Source organism: Halichoerus grypus, chromosome 1 (genome assembly GCF_964656455.1).
Source record: "Halichoerus grypus chromosome 1, mHalGry1.hap1.1, whole genome shotgun sequence".
Lineage (NCBI taxonomy): Eukaryota > Metazoa > Chordata > Mammalia > Carnivora > Phocidae > Halichoerus > Halichoerus grypus.
Genome location: NC_135712.1, coordinates 212,590,025 through 212,612,220, shown reverse-complemented (window position 1 = coordinate 212,612,220; position 22,196 = coordinate 212,590,025). Strand labels below are relative to the sequence as shown.

Genomic DNA, 22,196 nt, shown 5'->3' with positions numbered 1-22,196 from the left:
GGCACGTTGGAGGAACAGGGAGGCTGGAACAGAGTGCAGGCAGGGGTGTCGGTGTGAGAGATGGGGGCAAGGAAGTCAGCAGGGAGTAAGCAGGGTGGAATCAGGGGGAAATGAGAGAACTTCATGTGATCTTAAAGGTGGAAGGCCAAGGTGTGCTGAAGATGTGGGGTAAGATCCGGGATCCTGGCTGAGCAGCTACATGGATGGGGCTGCCCTCAGCCAAGAAGAGGGTTGAAGGAAGAGTAGGTTTGGGGGCATGGCAGGGCCCAGGGCAGCTGTGTTGAATGCAGGAGCCCTGGGAGCCCCCCATGTGGAGACGTGGAGGGGCAGCTGGACCCCAAGCGTGGAACTCAGGGGAGGCCCAGGCTGGAGACAAGACTGTGGGCGTGGTGGGGACATAGAGGGGGTTAGAGCTCTGGACTACACTGGAGTCACTGGAGTCGAGCATAGGGGGTGCTGGAAGGGGAGACGGAGGAGGGGCCGGAGAAATGGGAGAGAAGCTGGCTAGTGCAGGGTCCCTGGGGAGAGGGGGGGTCAGACTTTGCCCAGGGGGGTGAGGAGGATGAAATGGGCCCCCACTGACCTTGACCAGAGGGATTTCAGGGATGGAAAGGGGAAGGTGTGAGAAACGGATGATGTCAGGATGTTGGGGGGGGGAGGGTGAGAGCGATGGAGACAGCGAGTGTAGATGACTCTTTCAAGGAGTTTTGCCGGAGAAAGCCGTGGGCTGCTGGAGGGTCAGGAGAGTTGAAGGCGACCTGCTGAGCCAGAGGCGGTGTAGGACAGGGAGGGAGCCGTTTCTGGAGTCATGTCCTTGAGTGGTGCCCAGGACCCCCACCTCTGCAGTCTGGTCTGCAAAATGGGCACGAGAATCATGCCTCCCCTCGGGCACCAGTCCCTACACAGGCCGGCCCGGCGGTGATGCGCCCCTCTCCCCGGGATGCACCTGTGAGGTGGGTGCCCCTGGCTGGGCTCGGGCCGGTGCAGCCCCCCCCTCCCCGCCCAGGGGAAGCAGCCAGTCTCCAGGAAAGACACGGTGAGATCCCCGGTGAGAAAGGGCCCCACAAGTCAAAGTGCTTTTTCAAAAATAAATAGCCTGATTAGCATAAGGTATGCAAATGTATGCTAATGTGACAACTATTAAAAGATTCCAAATGTCATCGAGGGAAAACACACCCGGAGGGTGGGGGACGGGAGGAGGACACAGCCCGGACTCCGGAGAAAGGTCAGGCGCTCCCGCCCTGTCCTTGGGCTTCACACACTCGGGTTTTTCCCGGGTGGACCCAAGTCCTATCCTGGGCCGACCCCCGGCTCTCTCTCCAAGTCTCTCCCCGGGGACACTGTGCCCAGCAGGTGGAAAGTGTGTCCAGGGAGGCAGTGCCTCTGTCCCACAGGCTCATACTCTCGGCAGAAGAAAACCAGCACAGGTGACGGACTGCAGAGGCTTTCCTGAGAATAAGGTAAGAAGAGTATCCCCCGCAACAAGAGACACCCCCAAATCTCCCAAGGACCTGGACAGGTAAGAGTTTTTTTGCTACCCATATATACCCTCCTTCACTCCAGGAGAAAATTTCCATCCCCTGCTTTTTTTTTCTGAGGCTGGGAGACGAAACAAGACCCAGAGAGGGGAAGGACCTATTTCCAGGGTCACACGGCCATGCCAGCTCACCTACTCAACAAAAGGATCCCAGGACATCAGGAGTATTGAAAGCATTTTTTGCTGTGAAAACTGGGCATCAGAGAGGTGCAGTGAATTTCTCCAAGCCACACAGCAACTGTGAGACTACCCACACCTTGGGATTCTCAAAGTGTGGTCCATCTTACCCCACCTTTCCACCACCAAAGCTATTATTTCCCGAATATTTCCCTTCAAATTGACCCACTTCTTTAAATCTTAAATCTATGTAAAAAGAAATTGTTTATCATGACTGTAAATGAAAAGCCAGCATCCATGACCATAAGTAGAAGCTAACTCAATAAAAACTAAATCATATTATTAATTTCTGACTAGAGACTGTTGTCTCTGAGGCTGTGAACTGGGGTTTGCTCTCTTTCTTTGTCCAAAAAGGGAGAGTCCCAGGTGTCAGAGGTGTTAAAGACTGATTAGCACCCAATTAAGACTTTCTTCTTCATAAAGAGGTGAAAGGAAGAACTCTCTCGCTATAAGAGTCAGGGTATTTCAAGTGGTTTTACATGTAACTTAAAATCATGTCATGGTCACCAGGCTGGTGTTCATCTCCGAGACAGACAAGGGTCCTGATACCCTAGAATTCTAGAATTATGGCCAGGGATCTATTTGGGGGTTGACACTATTCGTGTCTACAGCCATATCAGTGCAGCCCAAACACAGAGAAGGGATGGTTTCACTCATAAAAAGATCCACCCATCCACTCACTCATACATTTTCCAACCACCCACCCATCCATCCACCCACCCATGCATCCACACCCATCCATCCATCCATCCACCCACCCACCTTACACCCATCCATCCACCCATCCATCCATCCATCCACCCACCCATCCATCCACCCATCCATCTACCCATCTACCCACCCATCCATCCATCCATCCACCCAACTGTCCACCCACCCATCCACCTTACACCCATCCATTCACCATCTACCCACCCATTCACCTACCTATCCGCCCTCCCACTCAGCCACCTATTCATCCACTCAGTAAATACGTATCTCACAACTACTTATACTAGGAACTGTTCTAGGATATGGAGACGCAATCGTGACCAAGACAAATCTCATCCTTAGCCAATGGGAGCTTCTCAACTAGTGAGGACATTTTCCATCCCTTGAGCAACATCATGAGATGGATTAGAGAATTTCACTACATTGTTTAGAGGCAAGGGTCATCCTGGTGGACATATGTGGCCTTTGCCAACCAGCCTGCTTCTCCCCACCTTCAGGAGACAGCAGCACCAGGGTTTTGCCCCGGCCTGGGGGCTGTACCGCACGTTCCAGACCTTTAGAGCCTTTGCTACATCCGTATCCTCTTTCTTCTACGCACACAGCCAGACCACATTCCCAGCACCCCTTGCGGTTGGGGCGGTGGAATTTCTCCAGTAGAATGTGGGTGGACGTGATTTCCGTCACTTCCAGTCCTGGCCAAGCTCTTTCCACGTCAAAGATGGAGAAGCCATAAGACAGAGGTGGCTAGCTCCTGCGTCACGCGGTGGAGAAAAGCTGCGTGCTAAGCAGGAACACCTGTTTGCACCTTACATGCGCAACCCCCGTCTGCCGTGTCGAGTCCCTGAGGTTTGCCCGTTTATTAGAGCGGAGGGTGTTACCTTAACCAATCTACACCTTTTCCACTTTCCAGGGCTGTGGTTTAATTGGCCCCACCCCCAGCTACAGGTAAGGCTTAGATGATTTCAGCCAATGACTGAAGCCTAGTCCTACTGGCCTCCTGATTGGGTCAGCTGTGGTCACGCGGCCTCAGGACGCAGCGGAAGGGTTCCCAGGGCCCCCCACGTTCTCATTCAGGGATACTGATGCTGCTGGCTCGGCGCGCAAAGCCAGAGGACCGGGCTTCTAATATTTGTTGCTGGAAACGAAAAAAGAGAACTTCATTTATTATTATTATTATTATTATTAATTGATGGATTATTATTTTTTAATGCTCTGGCTTTTTTCCTGGATGGCCCAAATTCAGAAACTTGTTTCTGCATCTTTAACCCCCTGACGATGCCCTGACTTCCATCTCCAACCAGATTTGGCCACAGAGCCAGTGCTTCTGGGACACCTCCTCTCGGATGTCCACCAGCTACAACCTACCCAATCCCCAGTGCATCACTTTATCACCCACACCAACTCCTCTTCCTGACCCTTCCCCTCCTCCCCTCCATAGCTCTCCATGGCTCCCCTGTGCCTTTCAAGAAAAAGTCCAAATTGTTTTTCAAAAAGCGACACCACTCTTCCTTGCCCCACCTCTCCTTCTTATTCATCTAACTCATCTTTAAATGTCATCCCTCCAGAAAGCGTCCCCAGACCCCCTAACCCAATGCTGGGAGAGGAGGCGCCTCTGAGCTGCCACAGCTGCCTGGGTATGTGTCTTTGAGTTCCAGGAGACAAGTGCTGGGTCCCCAACCCAGCGCCTGGCACCCAGTCCTCAACACAGCGCCTGGCACCCAGCAGAGGCTTAATAAATCTTCTGGAGTGAATGAATGGCGATTGGAAATAGAGAATGCCACCGTGCCTAGCAGATGCTGCGAGTGCCCCATCCACAAGCCTCAGCACCCACATCGAGGTCCCTGCTGACAGCATCTTTCTGCCGTCACCTGCCACGCACTAGCTGAGGCTTCCTTGGGCTTGGTGCAGGGCAGGCAGGAAGGGTCAGGGAGCTTTAGCCTCAAGAGGCAGCTCTGAGCCAGTGATGGACAGGTGCTATGGGTGAATACCCCCTCAGGAGGGACAGCTCAGGTGCACACTTAACTGTCTCCCCAGGGTTCCTAGTAGGACTGAGCCCCGGTTGCCCTCGGCAGTCACTTGCTCATGAGGGTTGGCTCCTTCCTTCGCTCCTGCCCCGCTGTCCCGCTGCCCCTCCTGGCGCTTCCTGAGATCACGTCCCACGTGTACTCTTTGCCCCCAAATCCTCCCCTCAGGGCCCGCTTCCAGGCAACCCAGCCTCAGAGCTGCAGTGAAAATCTCTCAGCCCCAACTCACTTGCCAGTACTTCCAAGGAGAACTTCAACGCGCTTTGGGGGGGGGGGGGGAAACAACGAAAACCATTGCTTCTTGCTCCCTGTCAGCTGTGGACCTTGCTGTCTGCACACACAGACTGCGACATTTGCAGTTGTGTATTAATTGCGGGGTTTTTTTCCCCCGAGAAGGAGATGCTCTCCTGCAATGTGTGTGTGTGTGTGTGTGCTTAATGACTTTCTCATTTTGAGATGGGGCCAGATAGCTTTTTGAAGAAAGTCTGCCCAGAGCCTGGAACATATAGAAAATTCTCCCAGCTTAATAGCACTCCCACCCGCCTGCCCATCCATCACAGACGCACCGCAGAATAAAAAACAAGCACATTGATTGGATCTATTTCTAATCGACAGCCTAAGATACCGTTTGAAATCTGCCATTAGTTGGAAGAAGTTGGAAGTGGCTGTGTCTCATTTCTCAAGGGCGTGGGGTCTGCGGGAGAAGAGAAAGAAGCATGGCAACATTCAGGAAGCATGTATTAGGTACCTACTGGGTGCTGCATCCCCAGCTGGGGGCTGGGGACACAGCAGTGACCAAGACAGACCCCACCCCGCCCTCCCAATAGGGCGAGACAGGTCACCTGTGACCCATGACCAGGGCCATGACAGAGGATGCTCAGGCAGCTCTGAGGGCGAAAGGGGGCTACCTGATCCAGCCTGGGAGATCAGGTAGGGCTTCCTAGAGTCAGAAAAAAACTGAGAGCTGAAGGCAGAGGAGGAATTAGATGTCAAACCAAAATATGAAATGGGGAAGAGGGCTCTGGGGAGGGGAAACAGCATGTGCAAAGGTCCGGGGACAAGTGAGGGTGATTTGGTGTGGCTGGAGGGTGGGAAAGTAGCAGGAGATGAGGCTTGGAACATTGGCAGCACCTTGAGGGCCATGGGAGGGTGTTTCAACTTTCCTGTAAACAATAGGAAGCCACGGACAAATTTGGAACGGGGAAGGGAGTGACATTTGTTAAAAATCATTTGGGCATAGAATCATCATATGACTTAGCAATTCTGCTCTTAGGTATATCCCCAGGAGAATTGAAAGCAACGACTCAAATAAATATTTGTAACCCATATTCACAGCAGCAGGATTCATAATAGCCAGGAGGTAGAAACCACCCAAGTGTCCACCGACGGATGAGTGGATAAACAAAATACGGTGTCTCCAGATGGTGGAATATTATTCAGCCTAAAAAAAAGAGTGGAGTACCGGTACATGGTATGACATGAGGGAACCTTGAAGACATTATGCTCAAGTGAAATAAGCCTTTTTTTTCCCCACAAAAGGACAAAAATTGTGTGATTTCACACAGTGGAGTTACCGCTTAATGGGTACAGAGTGTCTGTTTGGGGTGATAAAAATTTTTTTGGAAATAGTGGGGATGGTTATACAACATTGTAAATGTACTTAATGCCGCTGAATTGTACACTTAAAAATGGTGAAGATGTAAGTTTTATGTTATGTATATTTTACCACATTTTTTAAAAAGAGCTACAATTAAAAAAGAAGGAGAAGAAAAAAAAAATAACCATTTTGGCTGCTGCAGGAGATCCGGGATGGAGCAGTGAGTACAAGCCAGACCAGAGTGGAGACAGGGGAGAGGGTGAGAAGTGGGCGTCTGGGGGCGTGTTCTGGAAGTGGGGCTAACAGGAGGCCAGGAGGAGGTGCCAGTAACAGCTTCCTTTTGGCCCCACCTCTGAGGGGTTCACTGTACCCATTCTCCGGAGGCCCGGGCACCCACCTTACCTGCAAGTCCCCTGGCCTCTCCCCTCCAAAGCCCACCCTTTATGGTCCAGCCCGGGGAGCCCCCATGCAAGGAACCCCGAAGGGGGGCTAACGCCCCTTCTTCCGTGCACGAGTCAGAGATGCCGGGTAGAAACTATCTCAGCAGCGAGCGATCCCTCCACCCACCTTCCCTTACAAGGTGCAGATGTAATACCTGCTTTTAAATTCAATTAAGTCAGATTCAGTTCTGCTCCTAGAATACATTACCCAGCTGGAGACAGCAGGGGGAAAAAAAGACAGGAAAAAAAACACACACAAAACACAACACAGACCTATTTAGAGATTTCCCTCTAAATGGATTTTAATTCTCTCGATTTATCAGAGGCCAGAGGAGCTGCTGACAGCTTGCGTTCGTAGTCTGCGAACACAGTTTCAGCCACAAGGACGGGTGAGGAGAAGCTGAATTGAGGTTCTGACATTCACTTCCAGTGGGGGGATTGAGGGGGTGGGTCTGGGGTCACCCAGACCTGGGTTCCAATCCCAGCTTTGCCACTGACTGGTTATGTGACATTGAGCCAAGTATCCCACGCTCTCTGTGCCTCAGTGTATGCATCTTTGAAACGGGTACAGTGGTTGTGCTGGTCTCAGAAGACTGGTGAATAATGGATTATCTGAGAGGATTCAGGTCAGGCCCTTAGCAGGATGCCTGGCACATTCTGAATGTTCAGTAAATGCAAGGACGATGATGATGATGATGACGATGACGAAGGTCATCATTAATAGACATTTCTCTCAAACTAGAGGTGCAAACTGTGTTAGGTCACTGCGGGGGAGACAAAAAAGAAATGTCAGGCTTGAGCCCTGATTTCAAAGGCTGGGAGGCTTTGGGTAGGGTGGGGAAGGAAAGGGAAGGACGGCCGGGGGGGGGGGGGGCGGTAGACTGGCCTAAGCAAAGGAGTGGAAGTGGGACCCAATCTGGAATGTATTGGGGACAGGACACTGAGCAGGTATTGAGGCTAGACAGGTCAGGGAGAATCTTGGATACAGATAGGGTCAGAGGGCATGAGATTCTTTATCAGAAGCCCCACCTTGCCTCTATCAAAAGTTATCCAGCCTGTGTCCTGTTTCACCAGGGAAAGCACTGACAAATCCACAACACCAGGTCACCAATGGGAGAGAGCGGTACAACCTGCCTTCTGTCCTGGAAAGCCCACCTCTGGACTTGGGCCTCACAGGCAGGAAGAAAGCTCCTCCTGCCACTCCCATAGTATTGCCCACCTTCGTGGGGCAGGGGCCAGGTCCTCTGGAGCCACAGCCTGGAGACCAGCACCTCTGGCTCTACCCTCAGCCTCCCATTTCACAGATGGGGAAACAGAAACTCAGGAAAAAAGAAGGGGCCATCCTCAAGCCTCAGAACTGAGACCTGTCCCCAGGAGGCCTGGGTCCTAACGCAACTGGATCTAGATGCACTCTCTGACTTGGGGTAGGCATGGGTAAAAAGGAGGGAAAAGGACTCTGATAGATTGGCAAAGACAGACAGAGAAAGAAAGCAAAAGGGTGAGAGACAGAGAGACAGATGCAGCGAGGCAGGCGAAGAAGGAAAGAGGTGGAAACAAATTGAGAGAGACACAGAAAGCCTGAGGAAATTGAGAAATAGAGACAGGAGCAGACTGGAGAGAGATGGAACCGGGAGAGAGAGAGAGAAGTGGGGGGGCGGGGGAGAGATCGACAGGAAGAGCAAGAGATGGAGGAAGAGAGGAGGAGAAAGCTTTCAGGGCAGAAAGGTGGGAAGAAGGAGGAAGTTGGGAAGAAAAGCGAGCGAGGGAAGGCCAAAGTCAAGGGAGAAAAGGGGCAGGGAGCGGGCAGAGGGCCTGAGCGAGGGGGAAGGCGGCCAGGAAGCCAGGAGCCATCCCAGGCCAACATGTCCTTAATTGTAATTACACGGGAACATTTAGTTTGTAGAGGCAGCAGAAATGAAAACGCGCCTTGCCCATTAATCTAATGGCTGTTAGTCAATCACTCTTCAAAAGGGGCTCGGTTGTGGCTGGGAGGTGGGGGGGGGTGGGAGTAGCCTGTGGGAGCTGGTGGGAGGAGATGGTTTTAAACTAAAGATGCCCTCAGGGAGAGCCCGAGGGGCAGCTCTGGGGAGAGCAGTTGCCGCCTTAGCTTGCAGGCAGGTGAGCTTCGGAGGCTTGCAGGCAGCCACCAGCCCAGAGGTCTGCCCTGGCGAGTAGGAAGTACAATCTTCAGGGCTGGGAAGCAGGGAGATACAATGTAGCCCAATGTAGCCATGGGAGCGGTGGAGCAATTCTTTAACTCTCCCCAGGGGGTGGGGGAAGGCTTCCTGGAGCCGCTGCCACCTAAACTGTGCTAAAATGAGGCAGGCAAGGGAAGAAGGAAGGTAGAAGGGCCTTCCAAGCAGAGGAAACAGCTTGTGCAAAGGTTGGGAAGGAAATAGGCAGACGACGCCGAGTGCGAGCTGCACAAGCCAGACCACACGGGACCTTGAAAGTCATACTGAGAAGACCTTGTTGTTCTGAGGATGATGGGGTCCAGTTCAGATTTATACTTTAAAAAGATATCCCTGCCGAGGGAGGCAGATTTGGGTGCCAGTCATAAGATCTTTGACTTACTCAAAAAGAGGGAGCTTCCCAGTCCCATAGGTATGCAAGGTATGGCAGAGAACCACCCAGAGGGGGACAAGGTGGGGATTTTGGTATCAGGTGGAGGCTGGAATTGCAGAGTTAGGGTTCTCAGCCAGGAATGTGGGAGGACCCTGTAGATAGGGGTGCAGTGTGTTACTCATCTCACTTGGGGGGCACACCTGGACCCACAGTGAAGGCTGGGTGTCAATGAGTCAAAGATGCCTGGGCGGGATGATTTGAGTCAGTGCCCAGTGCACACCTCTCCCCACCACTCTCAGCCAGGGGTGACTCGCTCCTTCATTTGGTCTGGAGTGTGGAGGCCTAGGGGAAGTGGGGAAGGACAAGGCCACCCAATTATCAGGCGGCTAGTGACTGCTCCTGCTCATTGAGTAGCTACTGTGGGCCCAGTCGTGTGCAGGAACCAAAATTCGGCCTCCCTGCAACCCCACACCTGTGGAATGAAATCTCTTGACTCCAAAATTACCTTCATCTCGTCCCCTTGTCACCGCCTCCATGGCTCCAGCCCTGGTCTGCTCCCTCATCACTCAGCGCAGTCCCCTCCACCCTGGTACCCTGGCTCCCCGCCTCGCGTCCGCCCCCCACACAGTCTGTCGTCCCCGCAGCAGCCACCAGAGGGCGCCCATGAGCACCCGGGTCAGGTCCCGCCCTCCTCTGCCCACAGCACCCCAGGGTTCTCACCTCCCTGGAAGTAAAAGCCCAAGTCCTCTCCCCCGCCCCGGCCCCCAAGGCCCTGCATGGCCTGCGTCGGTCCCCTCCCTGCCCTCCCCTTCTCCCTCTCTCCCCTTGGCTCACTCTGCTCCAGCCACACGGGCCTCTTTGCTGTTCTGGCAACAAGCCAGGCTCTGTCCTGCCTCAGGGCCTTTGCACATGCTGTTCCCTCTGCCTGGAATGCTATTCCTCCAGATCTTCCCATAGCTTCTTTTTATTCAGCCTGAGCATCACCTCTTCAGTGAGCCCTTCTTGATCGTGGGGCTGAAGTAGCATCCCACTCTCTCCTTCCATCTTCTCCCTTGCTTTTATTTTCCTGCGAGCACTACAGTCCTCTGAAATGAATGCTTACCTGTTTACCTTTGTTTCCCTCACTTAAGGTCCAGGGAGCTGAGCTGAGGCCTGCCTTGGTCTCCCCGTATCCACAGTACTCAGGACAGGGCCCGGTACACAGTAAGTAGTCAATATGTGCTTGTTGACTGACTGAATGAATCTTTACAGCACCTCCCTGTAAAAGGGGAACTTTTATCAACCCCATTTCACACAGTGGGGAACTGAGGCTCCAAGAGGGGCAGCCTGCCACCTGCGGGGGCTCCGAGGCTGTCTATTGCTGGAGGGTGCACCCAGAACTTTGTGGGACGAATGGTGGTGTCTCAGGCACAGACCAGCAAACTGAGGTTCTGTTTGACCCGGGGGCGGGGGCGCAGTCCATGCTGCCTTGCGGACAATGTGTGTGTTGTGTACGGGGGAGGGGGCTCCTAACCTGGGGGGTTCTAATTTAGTAGAGAGGATCCTCTCCTTCCCCTTCCTGCTTTCTCCCTAAAATCGGCCTTAGGATGGCCAGGCGAGGGGCGACCCCGAGTAAAGGGCAACCCGCTTATTATAAAGACACACTCACAGCCCGGCAGATACTGCAAATTCCTCACCCACGCGCTCCTGCGCATCTCCTCCCCTCTCCTCTCCTCGGCCCCCCAAGTCCCTCCCCAAGTCCCTCCCCGAAGGCTCCAGCAACCTACAGCAGGTCCCCGAGAGCTGAGCCCGGCGCCCGCCCCCCGGGAGGCCGCAGCCAATGGCCGTGCCGCCTGATGAGGTAATGCGCCCCGACCGCGTTCCCATTGGCTGGCCTGGAGGCCCGTCTCTCCTCGCCCCTGGAAGGCGGTACCCGTGCGAGGCGCGGGAAGGGGTCCCCTACAGCCTCGGGCACCTAGGCACCTGCACCCTCTCCTGACCGTGGGACCCCTGCCTGCCCTTGCCCTTCTCAAGGCTCATGCTGGACCTAGAAACCCCTGCGCGCCACCCCGGGCCCACAGGGGCGCCCCAGCCCTCCCATCTGAGCAGAAAGGTTGGAAGGATGGAAGATTCCCACCCCACCCCACCCCCCAGCAATCCAAAAACCCCACAGTTTTGATCGACCTTTCTGGATAATTGCACATTCATTGAGTGTCCACGGTATACCAGCCCGGGGCCCACCGGGGATGGAGCGGTGACGAAATCGCACCCAGGTCCCCGTCGTCTGGGGCTCACCGAGGGTGGAGAGGGTAGGCAGCGGCCACGGTGTCCTTGCAGCTGGGCCGCGCCGTCTGCGGGTCTGCGACTGCCAGGGGTTGGCAGGGACGGTGGAGGCGGCGGAGGGGGAGGCAGGAGGGGCTTTCCCCTTAATTATCACTTTCGCTTGTTTACTTACTGGGAGCTCCGGCGGCGCCTTGGGGCCTGCGCCTTTTTGTTCACTGCTGTATTCATTCAACAAACATTTGACACCCCTCCCCCCAACACACACACGCCTCTGGTTCTTTTCTATACTTATTTCTTCCTCCTTTATCCCCCTTCCTCCTGAACCATTCTAATGGGCTTTTTATTATTATTACTATTTTAGGCGTTCTTGAGATTAGATAAGGTCTCATCTGCCTTTTTTTCTTGCCTTGCTTACTGAGGTTTAGCGTCCACGCCACAAATGCACACATCTGAAGTGTACAGCTTTACCTGAGCACCTAAGATCCTGGGGAGCAGTGCGGGGGGTGCGGAACCGAGTCTTGCAAATGCACGGTGGAATCCTGTCTTGACTTGGAATTCTGATATTTTGTTCATCCCGGATTTTTTTTTTTTTTTTGACGTTAATTTTGATTTTTAAAAATATTGCAGTCAAATATTACTTACCTTGATTGCTGAGTTTTTTTGGTGCTTCCTTGAGTTTTGTCACTGAGAACCGTGCCTCCACCCTGCTTACCGTAGTTGGGACCCTGTATAGAACATCCCACCACCCAGAAGGCTTGGGGTGGGGGTAGGAGCTCCCAGGGAATATCCCCCACCCACACCCAGCTAACTCCCCCAGGTAACTCTTGGCTCCATCATCACAGACTACCTTGCCTATTTTTTAAATGGATATAAATAGAATCACACAGGACACAGTCTTTGGAACCCGGCTTCTTTCGCTCTTGGGGTGATGCTCTTGGAGTGCCGCTAAGTTGTGACACGTCCGAGTAGCCCATTCCTTGTCGTTGCTGTCCTGCTCTGTGTGGATGGATGGTGGCTTGTTTATCCGGCCACCGGCTCCTGAGCGTTCGGGTTGTTTCTGGTGTTTGGCTGTTCCTCATCAAGCTGCTATGAACATTGTCACACACGTCTTCCTGTGGACATATGCTTTCGTTTCTCTTGGGCAAACACTCAGGAGGAGGATGACTGGGTCATATGGTAGGTGTGTGTGTTTAACTTTTTAAGAAACTGCCAAACAGTCTTTGCGAGTCTGTACCATTTTGCCTTCCCTCCCAGCAGCCGAGGAGAGCGCCTGCAAGCCAGGCTTTGGGGCGTTCCTATTTCTGAGCCTTTACTGAAGTGTAACCTATAGTTTTCCTTGCCCCACTTATTGTGATTCTTGCTGTTGTCTTGGTGCTGTGTTTGACCAGGAGGGGGGATCAGGCGGCCCAGGCCCTGCTGGGGGTGTGACACAGTATGGTATCTGCTGAGTGCCTGTTATCAGTGTCTTCAAATCTAGGATATTCTGAATTCCAAAACATATCTGGTCCCAAGGGTTTCAGATAAGCTCTGTTAGTATTTACTCTTAAATAATATATATTGAGGGCGCCTGGGTGGCTCAGTTGGTTGGGCGACTGCCTTCGGCTCAGGTCATGATCCTGGAGTCCCGGGATCGAGTCCCGCATCCGGCTCCCTGCTCGGCAGGGAGTCTGCTTCTCCCTCTGACCCTCCCCCATCTCATGCTCTCTCTCTGTCTCATTCTCTCTCTCAAATAAATAAATAAAATTAAAAAAAAAAAAAAATAATAATAATATATATTGAGCCCCCTACATGCTACCCACTCTCCGAGGCAGCAGGACCACCACAGGGACCAAAGCAGACCCCGCCCAGAGGACTCAGGCTGGGGCATCAGGGAGGCTTCCTGGAGGAGGTGTTACCTGAGCAAAGACATGAAGGTTAAGAAAGGCGGAGGGAAGGAGGCAGGACAGGGTATTTCCGGCAGAAAGTACAGCTTCTGCCAAGGCCCTGAGTGCTTCAAAGACTTGAAATCTGTCCTTTGGGGATGCAAAGTATCCTGGGAAAGGCAAGAACACTAAGGTCCATGATTGTTTCCTGCCTGCCAGGCAAAGCTCCCCAAACCCTCCTCGGACCCCAAGGAACTGGGGCTTGAGCCTCTGGAGCCCCTGGGCGTCCGGCAGGCACATCGTTGCTCTCCCGAGGGGTCTCCTCGGGGCTCATTATGTTCTAACAGGTGTGGGCAGCGTTCTCCTTGATGCCAGGGAAACCCCCCCCCCCACCAAGGGGAGACTGAGGGGCTGGGGCTGGGGGCCTCACTCCATCCAAGCACACTCCCCTGGCCTTGACAATGGGCCTGTCTGAGGCTGAAGACTTCTCTTTTTTGGAAAAGGCTTCACTCTGTGGAAATCCGGCAACTTTGTGGATCAACTATCCATTTCTTCTGCTTCCTGGGCCAAAGATCTGCATCTCCCTGCTTTCCCTTTCTCTTACCCTCCCCCTCCATAGATCAGCCAACCCTGTTGCCTCCGCCTGAAAAGTGAATCCCAAATCCACCCACTTACCCCCCTCCTCAATTTCCACCTGGTCCTGCCTCCAGCGTGGCTAGTCCTACCTCAGGACCTTTGCACTGACTGTTTCCTCTCCCTGAGTGTTCTTCCCGCAGCTCTAATAACTTCACTTATTTCCTTTAAAAATATATGTGTGTGTGTGTGTGTGTGTGTGTGTGTGTCAAGGATGGAAGCTTCGAGAAAACAGTGACAGTGTTTATCTCGGTCACCGCTGGGTGCCCAGCTACCAGCACGGTGCCTGGCACACAGCAGGAGCTCAATAATAATTCCTTCCGCAATGGAGGGCATTAATTTGTGGCAACTCAGAAAACAGCCTGGTTGTGTTCCCAAGTCCCCTGGATGGGAGCGTGTAGCCATGGACACAGATAGAGATATTAAGGGGAAAAAAGGCTCCAAATTTTGGTTGCCTCCCTCTGCCTTTAATTATTTTGTCGACAAGGCTCACAATTCAGCAAGTCAAGGTGGCATTTGAGAGGGACGGTTCCCTTTAGCGTAGCTGACAGCTAATTTGTGGGAAGTTTAATTACAGGCGGCGTTAATTAACTGACAGAATGCTGGGCGAGGAAGCTGGCCATCTGTTCCTAAAAACGTCCTCCCCTCCTGGGCCTGGCTGGGAGGCTGGGAGGGGTGGGCAAGGAAGAGGGCAGGGCGTGGAGAAGAGGTGGGAACAGAGGAAGAGGAAGGAAGGAGGACCAGGGGAGGAACCAGAGCCTCTCTCCCCTCTTCCAGATGCCATCGGGGTAAGAACTTGGCACTCAACCTCCTTGTGGCCTCCACCATTTTACAGTTGCCTCCCGTAGCCACTGGGAGTGGCAATGAGGTCCTTGGAATTGGCTCCTTACTGGTTGTATCACGAGGAGCAGAGGGTGTGGAGCAGAGGAGGTGAAGGGCACACTGTCCTCAGCTCACATTGGAGTGGATTGGCACCCACCAAAGCAGGTTGGGAGGAGGAGCTGGGACAGAGCCAGGGGTGCAGGATACCCTGAGAAACCTGGCCTGGGAGAAGTAGATCGCTCTGCCTCTCATTCCACCATTCACTCCTTCATTTCAACCGTTCTCCATGAGGATGGCACAGAAGTGATGCCAACAGCCTCCAAAGGTGGGCTTCTGTGGTTCAGAACCCAGCTTTGTCCCTTGTGAGCTGTTTGCCCTGGGGCAACCACTTAAACCTCTCTGGGCCTCAATTTTCTTCTCGGAAAAATGGGATTGATTATAATAGGACCTATTTCCGTTTGTCTTTCTAGAATAGTCGAGGCCACGCGCTCTTGGGCTGCTGAAGAGAGCTTTGTAATAAACTTGAAGTGTCATTACTTGTTATAACTAAAAATGCGTATGTGTGTTGAGGCGGGAGTTGTGTCCAAATAGATTAAGAGTCTTTGTGCCTTTTAGGACTCTGGGTCCTTGAATATGCTGTTCCCTCTCCCTAGAACACCCTTCCACTCCTTGCCAAATTGCTTTTGTTCTATCCTTCGTGTCTTGGGGTAGATGCCCTTTATTTGAGAAGTGTTCCCCGACCCTGCAGGCTGGGGCCCTCACAGCCCCTGTACTGCACCCCCCAACTCATCGTGGTCCCTCCCCCGCACCGGACTGGGAGCCCCATGCAGGCGGGGGGCTGGGTCCATCTCGGTCACTGCTGCGTCTAGGCTGCCCAGCAAAGACCTAGGCGAGTGGGTGGCCAAAGCATATTTTTGTAGGGACAGTTGGAGTTGTGACCCACACTGGGGAGGTGGAGGCCAGCAGAATGCAGAATTCAAAGTGAGAGCCATTTAAAAATGATGCAGGAGTGAGCTGCCAGGTGTGTGGCCCTGGGCAAACCATGTTCTCTTTCACAGACTCAGTTTCTTCCTCTGGAAAATGGGGGTATCGCGCAGGAGCCTGGCTCAAGATGCAAGGAGCTCGTGCGGGAAGAATGTGGCCTGGCGCCTGGCACAGCGTCTGTGCTCAGGAGTCGTGCCGGGGGCTGTTGCCCTCCCTGACTCCAACCCCCCACCCCCAAGCCTCAGTTTCCCCATTTGGCCACACTCCCCTTAGACAACACAGAAGGACACTGCCTGGATGGGCGGGAGGAGGCCTTTGCTGGTGCTTACTTGGAGTAGCAGCCAAGCAGGGCCAAGGAGTCTGGCACAGGCTGGTCTCGCCAAGCTTGGCAGTACCCAGCCTCCCTGAAGGCGGCTGGAGAAGGGCCCAGGCCTGGCTGTTGGGGGACTGAGGAAGCTGGGATGAAGCTGAGGCCCCTTCTCGGAGGGGGCAGGTTCTAATCAGGGGGGCAAGGACTTTATGTACACGTATTAAGCACCTACTGGATGCCAGACCAGGCCTTTGCCCATGCTGTTCTAGCTGCCAGGATCACTTTGCCTTTTCACGGTGCTGATTCCTGCCCTTTCTGCTCTCAGTAGAGAAGACACCACCTCCAGGAAGCCTCCCACATTTCTGGGTTATGGCAAGCACCTCCCTTTGGGCTAACATGGTGCCAGAGCTTCCTCCTCATGGCTCTGATCACCCAGTATTCTAGCTGGGCTGTGGGCAGGTCACTTAGTCAATCGACAAATACCGACGGAGCACTTAGTGTCAGGCACTGTGTTAGCATCGTCCATGCTTCGGGAGCCCTGCGGGGCCCATTGCTACTGCTGTCCCCACTGTACAGATGGGAAAACTGAGGCTCGGGAAGGGTTATTGGTGGAAGCCATGTGGCCTGAGTCCTGGAGCATAGCAAGGCCTCAGTGAGAGCTGGTTTCTATCCCCAGGGACGGTGAGCTCACTCCCTCCCCTGGCAGCCTGGTTTTGAGAAAAGTCATCTGTCCCATGACCGGGGATGTGCCTGCTTCCCTGTGGTGCCTGTGTTCTTGAAGGAGGCTCAAGCTAGAGGCGAGAGGATTCTTTCTCTTTCTTTCTTTCTTTCTCTCCTTTAACAAACACGTAAGCCACGTTCCACAGTGTCCAAGTGGCAGGCAGTGCTGGCCTTAATATCTGTTCTCCCCTCTTCCATAGGAATAGAACCTCAGGTTTTCAGCGGGACTGTTGGCCACTCAGAATAAAGACTACATTTCCCAGTGTCCTTTTAGGCAAGTGTGGACACATGGCTCGGTTCTGGCCAATGGGGTATGAACAGAAGTGGTATATGGGATTTCTGGGATGTGTCCTTAAAAGGAAGTAGGGAGCCCTTCCTCACCCTTTCCTCCTCATTGACTGGAATGCAGATGTGATAGCAGGAGCTCAAGCAGCTGTATTGTCACATGAGGAGGTGACCACTTCCTAAGGATATGGAGCAATAATATGGAAGGAGCCTGGGCCCTGGACACCATAGAGCCTCCATGCCATACCTGCACTGACTCTTCATATCCATGAGCCCCATGTGTTTAATATGCTCTGGTTGGGTATTGTATCCCACCACCAGCCCAATCCTGACTGCTACATCTGTCCCTCCCAGTCCACCTCTCCATTCTCACCCCCTCTCGTGCCTACTGGACAGAGAGGTCTGTCCTTGCCTTGGCAGTGCCATAGACCATCCCCAGTGGCCAAAACAGGGTGCCCTGGATAGTGTAGCCTTTGTTTGTGGCATTATGCAAAGCTGGGAGCAAGGGCCCTCAGAAACTGGGTGTGAGGTCCTCATCACAGAGCTGCAGCCCCTCAGGGATCATGTGCAAGGACCTCAGCCCACCTCTACACACATACATGCCCACATGTGCACACACACACACACACACACACACCAGAGCCACGACCACGGGCCTATCCTTTGCCATCCTGACCAAGGGCCTATCCTTTGCCATCATCAATCCAAGAAGGGAGACCTTTTCCTTAAACCACCTCGAAGTTTCCCAGCTTTGTCATGAAGTGCAGACAGCAAAGCACAATTGAAAAACACTTTCATATGTGTAACACAGGAAATCTTTGACTACACACACATATTCACTTGTGGACCTCCCAAGACCAAACTGTTGGGTCCAAATCCCACCATCACTCACCTGCTGTATGACCCCAAGCAAGTGACTTGGCCTCTCTGGGCCACAGTTGCCTCATCTGGAAAACAGACCTAGAAGTGCTGCTGAGAAGGATTTTCTCTGAGCTACTTAAAACCCCTCCAGTGGTTTTAGTCAGCACCTCGGAATAAAAATCAAATTCCTTCTCCAAATTTACAAGGTCCTGTACCAACTTCCTCCGTCCCCTTCCTGCCCTCACCTCCTCCCTGTCCCCCTACCTCGCTCACTCTGCTCCAGCAACAAAGGCCTCCTTGCTACTGCTCCTCAAACATGCCAGGCCTGGTGCTGCCCCAGGGCCTTTGCATGCACTGTTCCCTCAGCCTGGACTACTCTTCCTGCACACTCACCTCCTTCTTACAATTCCAGGGTCAGCAGTGTCAGATCCAATGTTCCCTCCCTGACCTTCCTCATCATGCCTGGCACGTGGCCAAGCAACTGCCCCTCACTCATTGTCCGGAAGACCCCTTGATATGGCCCAACCCTTCTGAAGAAGCACCTTAACTACTCGCCATAAAATTAAGCCACATCTGAGCTGGTCTCTGAATCCAGCTGCAAACTGGCAGGAGGCACAGGAGACTGAGGAACATGTTAAATGGCACCAAAAGGACAAGCTGGGCAAAACCCAGGTGGGAGATGTCGCCACAGAGTATATGACCCCGTGGCTTCAACAAATAAATTGCAAGGTAAAAGTAAGAGAGCAAGAGATGGGGAAGCTGTCGATTAAGACTTAGGAGACCACCAACGACTCTAGACTTTATCTTGGTCCTGACCCAGACAGCATAAAGAAATGCGCCTCACAAACGTCCACATTTCCGTGCGTCCGCTGGATGGGTATCTGATGCTATTAGGGAATTGTTATTTTGAACATAATACTGAAGTTTGTGGGTTTTTTTTTTAAGAGTCTTATCTTACGGGAACCTGGGTGGCTTAATCAGTTAAGCATCTGACTCTTGATCTCAGCTCAGGTCTTGATCTCGGGTCGTGAGTTCAAGCCCCGCATTAAAAAAAAAAAAGAAAAGAAAAAATGAGTCTTATCTTAGAGCAGGGGCTGTCCCCCTTGGCACTGCTGACCTCGGGGTTGGGTCATCATAGGCTATCCTGCATGCTGGTGGGGGGGGGCGTTGAGCAGCATCCCAGCCCCCACCCCTTTGATGCCAGGAAACCCCCCCCCCCCGGGGGCATGACAACCACAGATGTCTCCAGATATCACCCAGAGTCCTTTGGGGACAAAATCCCCAACCCAGGTGAGAATTGCTGCTTTAGAAACACCAAATGTTTACAGATGAAAACCATCTGGCATTTGCATCAGAACGACAAGGGACGGGGAGAGTGGAAGGGTGTATGGGTCGAGAGTGGCCCTGGATAGATAATTGTTGAATCTGAGTAATGGGTGCATGTGGGGGAGATCATTATTCTATTCTCTCTACTTGGGTGTGTTTGACGTTTTCCACTATAAAAAGTGGCAATGACGGGGAAATTCAGATCAAAGCTGGAGGTGAGTTCACTGTAACGGATGTACCTTTCTTGGTGGGGACAGGTGAGCATGCTCTGCCCGTGCAGGGAAGCCGGGCGAGGGGTACATGGGAACTCTCTGTAGTTAGTACCTTTGCCACTTTTCTGTACATCTAAAATCAGTCCAAAGTAAAAATTTTATTTAAAAAAAATGCTGAAATGCAGAATGAACAAGCCAAGCAGGGATGCGCGGCCCACGTGCCCAGGATCGGAACGGAGGTGCGGGGCGTCCCAGCACCACCATTGGTGTGACGGACGACAGAGCGGCCCTGGAGACACCCTCCCACCCCCCGCTCTCCTCACTCACCCGCGGACACTGGGAGCCAGCCTCAGGCTCGGCGGGGATTTGCCAAATGGGTGGCCGCAGGGGCCAGAAGCCGGGCGGCCCCACAGCAGTCAGGGCGAGACTCCACTTTCAAACCCACTTTATTCTCTCTAGACTAGAAACACTCCGCATTTCCACCCTCCCGGGCCCGATCGTGGCCAGCCCGGGGCGCCGCAGTGCCTCACAGGGGTTCTGGGGGCCTCTGGGAGGACACCGTGGCCTCGGCCACCCCCACGGACGTGCCACTGGAGTGGCCCTGCGAGCCGGCTCGGGCCAGCAGCTCCAGCCTCCGCGAGCGCAGCCGGGCCTGGATGGCCCAGATGGGGGGCCGGTGTCCGGGCAGCGAGGGGTCCTCGTCGCCCAAGCTGTTGATGGTGGAGTCGGAGCCGTCTTCCGTGCCGGCCACCGACTGCTTGCACACGGGGCAGGAGCGCCGGGCGGCCTGCGAGAACCAGGGGTCGATGCACTTGCAGTGGTAAGTGTGGGAGCAGGGCAGGATCTTGAGCTGGTCGCCCTCCTCGTACTCATCCAGGCAGATGGCACACAGGTCGTTCCTCCGCGTGAAGGTGCGGACCTGCGCCTTCTGGCAGGCCTGCGGCTTGACCTCCGGCCCCCGGCTCCCCCGGGCCTGGAGCCAGTTCCACAGCCGGCGCAGGACCAAGACCGCGGACGTGAGCAGGGCCAGGGCGCGGCCCAGCACCCAGGAGACGGCCAGCACGGGGTGGCAGTCCAGGTCGGGGCACGGCGGGTAGTCGGGCAGCAGGAGGACGTGGGCCGCCTTGTCGCAGCGCACGATGACCCGCAGGTCCTGCGAGGCCGCCTCGCCCACGAACACGGAGGGGATGGCGATCTGGCGCCGCAGGTCCTCGTAGACGTGGGCCATGCGCACCAGTTCGTCCGAGCGGACGTTGTGCACGATGGCTGCCTCGAAGCCGGCCCGCTGGGCGTGCAGCACCTTGAGGTCGAACGTGCAGTCGTACCGGCGGATCAGCACGATGGCGCCCAGCGAGCCGTTGCCCGGCTGCGGGCCCTCGATGGGGTGGCACGCGTTGGCCGGCTTGGCCTCCATCAGGTAGCCCCGCACGCCCTCGGGGGCCAGGGGCACCCCGAACAGGGCCGGCAGATCCGCGAAGTCCACGGCGCTGGCGTTGCGGTCCAGCACGGCGCGCACCACGGCCTCCGAGCGCACCAGCAGGGCCAGCAGGATCAGCGAGGCCTTGACGGCCGCCGGGGCCCCGGCTGGCTGCTGCCGCCGCCCCATGGCCACCGCCCCCCTCTCCTCCTCCTCCTCCGGCTGCTGCGTGGAGCTAGGTCCCGCTGGGGACAGCAGACGGGAGGCCTTCGGGCATCTCCAGGGCCTCCCCGGGGGTCCGTGGCCGAGATGGGCAGGGAGGTGAGCTCGAATGGGGAGCTCAGAGGCAGGGAAGCGGGACCGCTGGGACCAGGGCGTCCCTAGGCAGACACTGCTCACGGCGGCAGCCCAGTGTGCATCGTGTCCTCGAAGGCCGTCTCAGGAGCCACTGACCTACCCAGGCGGCCTTGCTGGTGGATGACACTGAGGCCAGGAACCCCCAGGGTTCTAGATGCCCCGGGCCTCTGTGACATCGTCCTGTTCCATCTTGTCCCCAGGAGCCCCCAGTTGCCTAGGGCTGTGGCCAGGACAGAATTCCTGGGTCTCTGACCCGGGTGCCCTAGCAGCCTTTGAGAAAACTTGTGGAACGCTCAGAGCATCCCCGGTTCCTGGACCTCATAAGGCTCAGGGGTGCCACAAAGTGGGCTGATGGCCCCCAGTGGCACGGATCCAGCACGTATAACTCTTACTCCAGAGCATCATCTCCCAAAGACTCCCAGAGACCCACCAAGAGAGGTGCCAATGTCACCCCCTTTTGAGATACCCAGAAGGACCCAGACTAGTTCAGGGCACCCTTCCCCCATGAGGTCGGTTCTTGAAACCCAAATTCCAAATCTACTCCCTCTCTCCGCCTCTAGTCACTCTGTTCCAGCCACACGGGCCTCCTTGCCATTCTTACAACACACCAGGCATGGTCCTGCCCCAGGGCCTTTGCACAGGCTGTGCCCTCTGCCTGAAATGCCCTTTCTCCAGGGGCCAGCTCTTTCTCAGGACATTGGTCTGAGTTCATATGTCCTCAGAGTCTAACTAGATTTGATTTGGGGGGAGAGAGGTGCCCAGGTCAGGGTGGAGCTGGTAGGAGTGGGTAGTCCCTATCCTCTATCCTCACTGCCCAGTGGGCCTCCAGTCCTGCCCCAGCTTTATCCTCCCATCTCCGTGCCTCCTCTCCAGCCCCGTCCCCAGCTGTCCCCCCCATCCTCAGCCACAGCCTTGGGTATCAGCCTCACGTCCTCCCCACTTCTCATCCCCCAAACCTCCCACCCTGAGTCTGCCCCCTGCTGGGCTAGGCAGCCTGCTTACATCTGGATTGCTGGGTCTGCCATTCACAAGCTGCGTGACACCAGGTAAACCATTCAACCTCTCTGGGCCCCAGACTCCAGATCTGTAAAATA

The 22,196-nt window shown here is 54.5% G+C and overlaps 2 protein-coding genes across 2 annotated transcripts in view; one reads left to right on the top strand and one right to left on the bottom strand.

Annotated features, from left to right (window-relative positions):
- The first annotated feature begins 14,715 nt into the window (after positions 1-14,715).
- RPL36 (ribosomal protein L36) overlaps positions 14,716-22,196 on the top strand; it is a 173,067-nt gene continuing 165,586 nt past the window's right edge. The window contains exon 1 of the mRNA XM_078057150.1: positions 14,716-14,722. The gene's annotated coding sequence lies outside the window, so the exon portion shown is untranslated. The remainder of the gene's footprint in view (positions 14,723-22,196) is intronic.
- Positions 19,855-21,278, bottom strand: ZNRF4 (zinc and ring finger 4). Its single transcript, XM_078059558.1, has 2 exons — positions 21,203-21,278; positions 19,855-21,071 (listed from the first exon to the last, which is right to left on the bottom strand). The coding sequence occupies exons 1-2, from the start codon at positions 21,276-21,278 to the stop codon at positions 19,855-19,857; spliced, it is 1,293 nt and encodes a 430-aa protein (XP_077915684.1).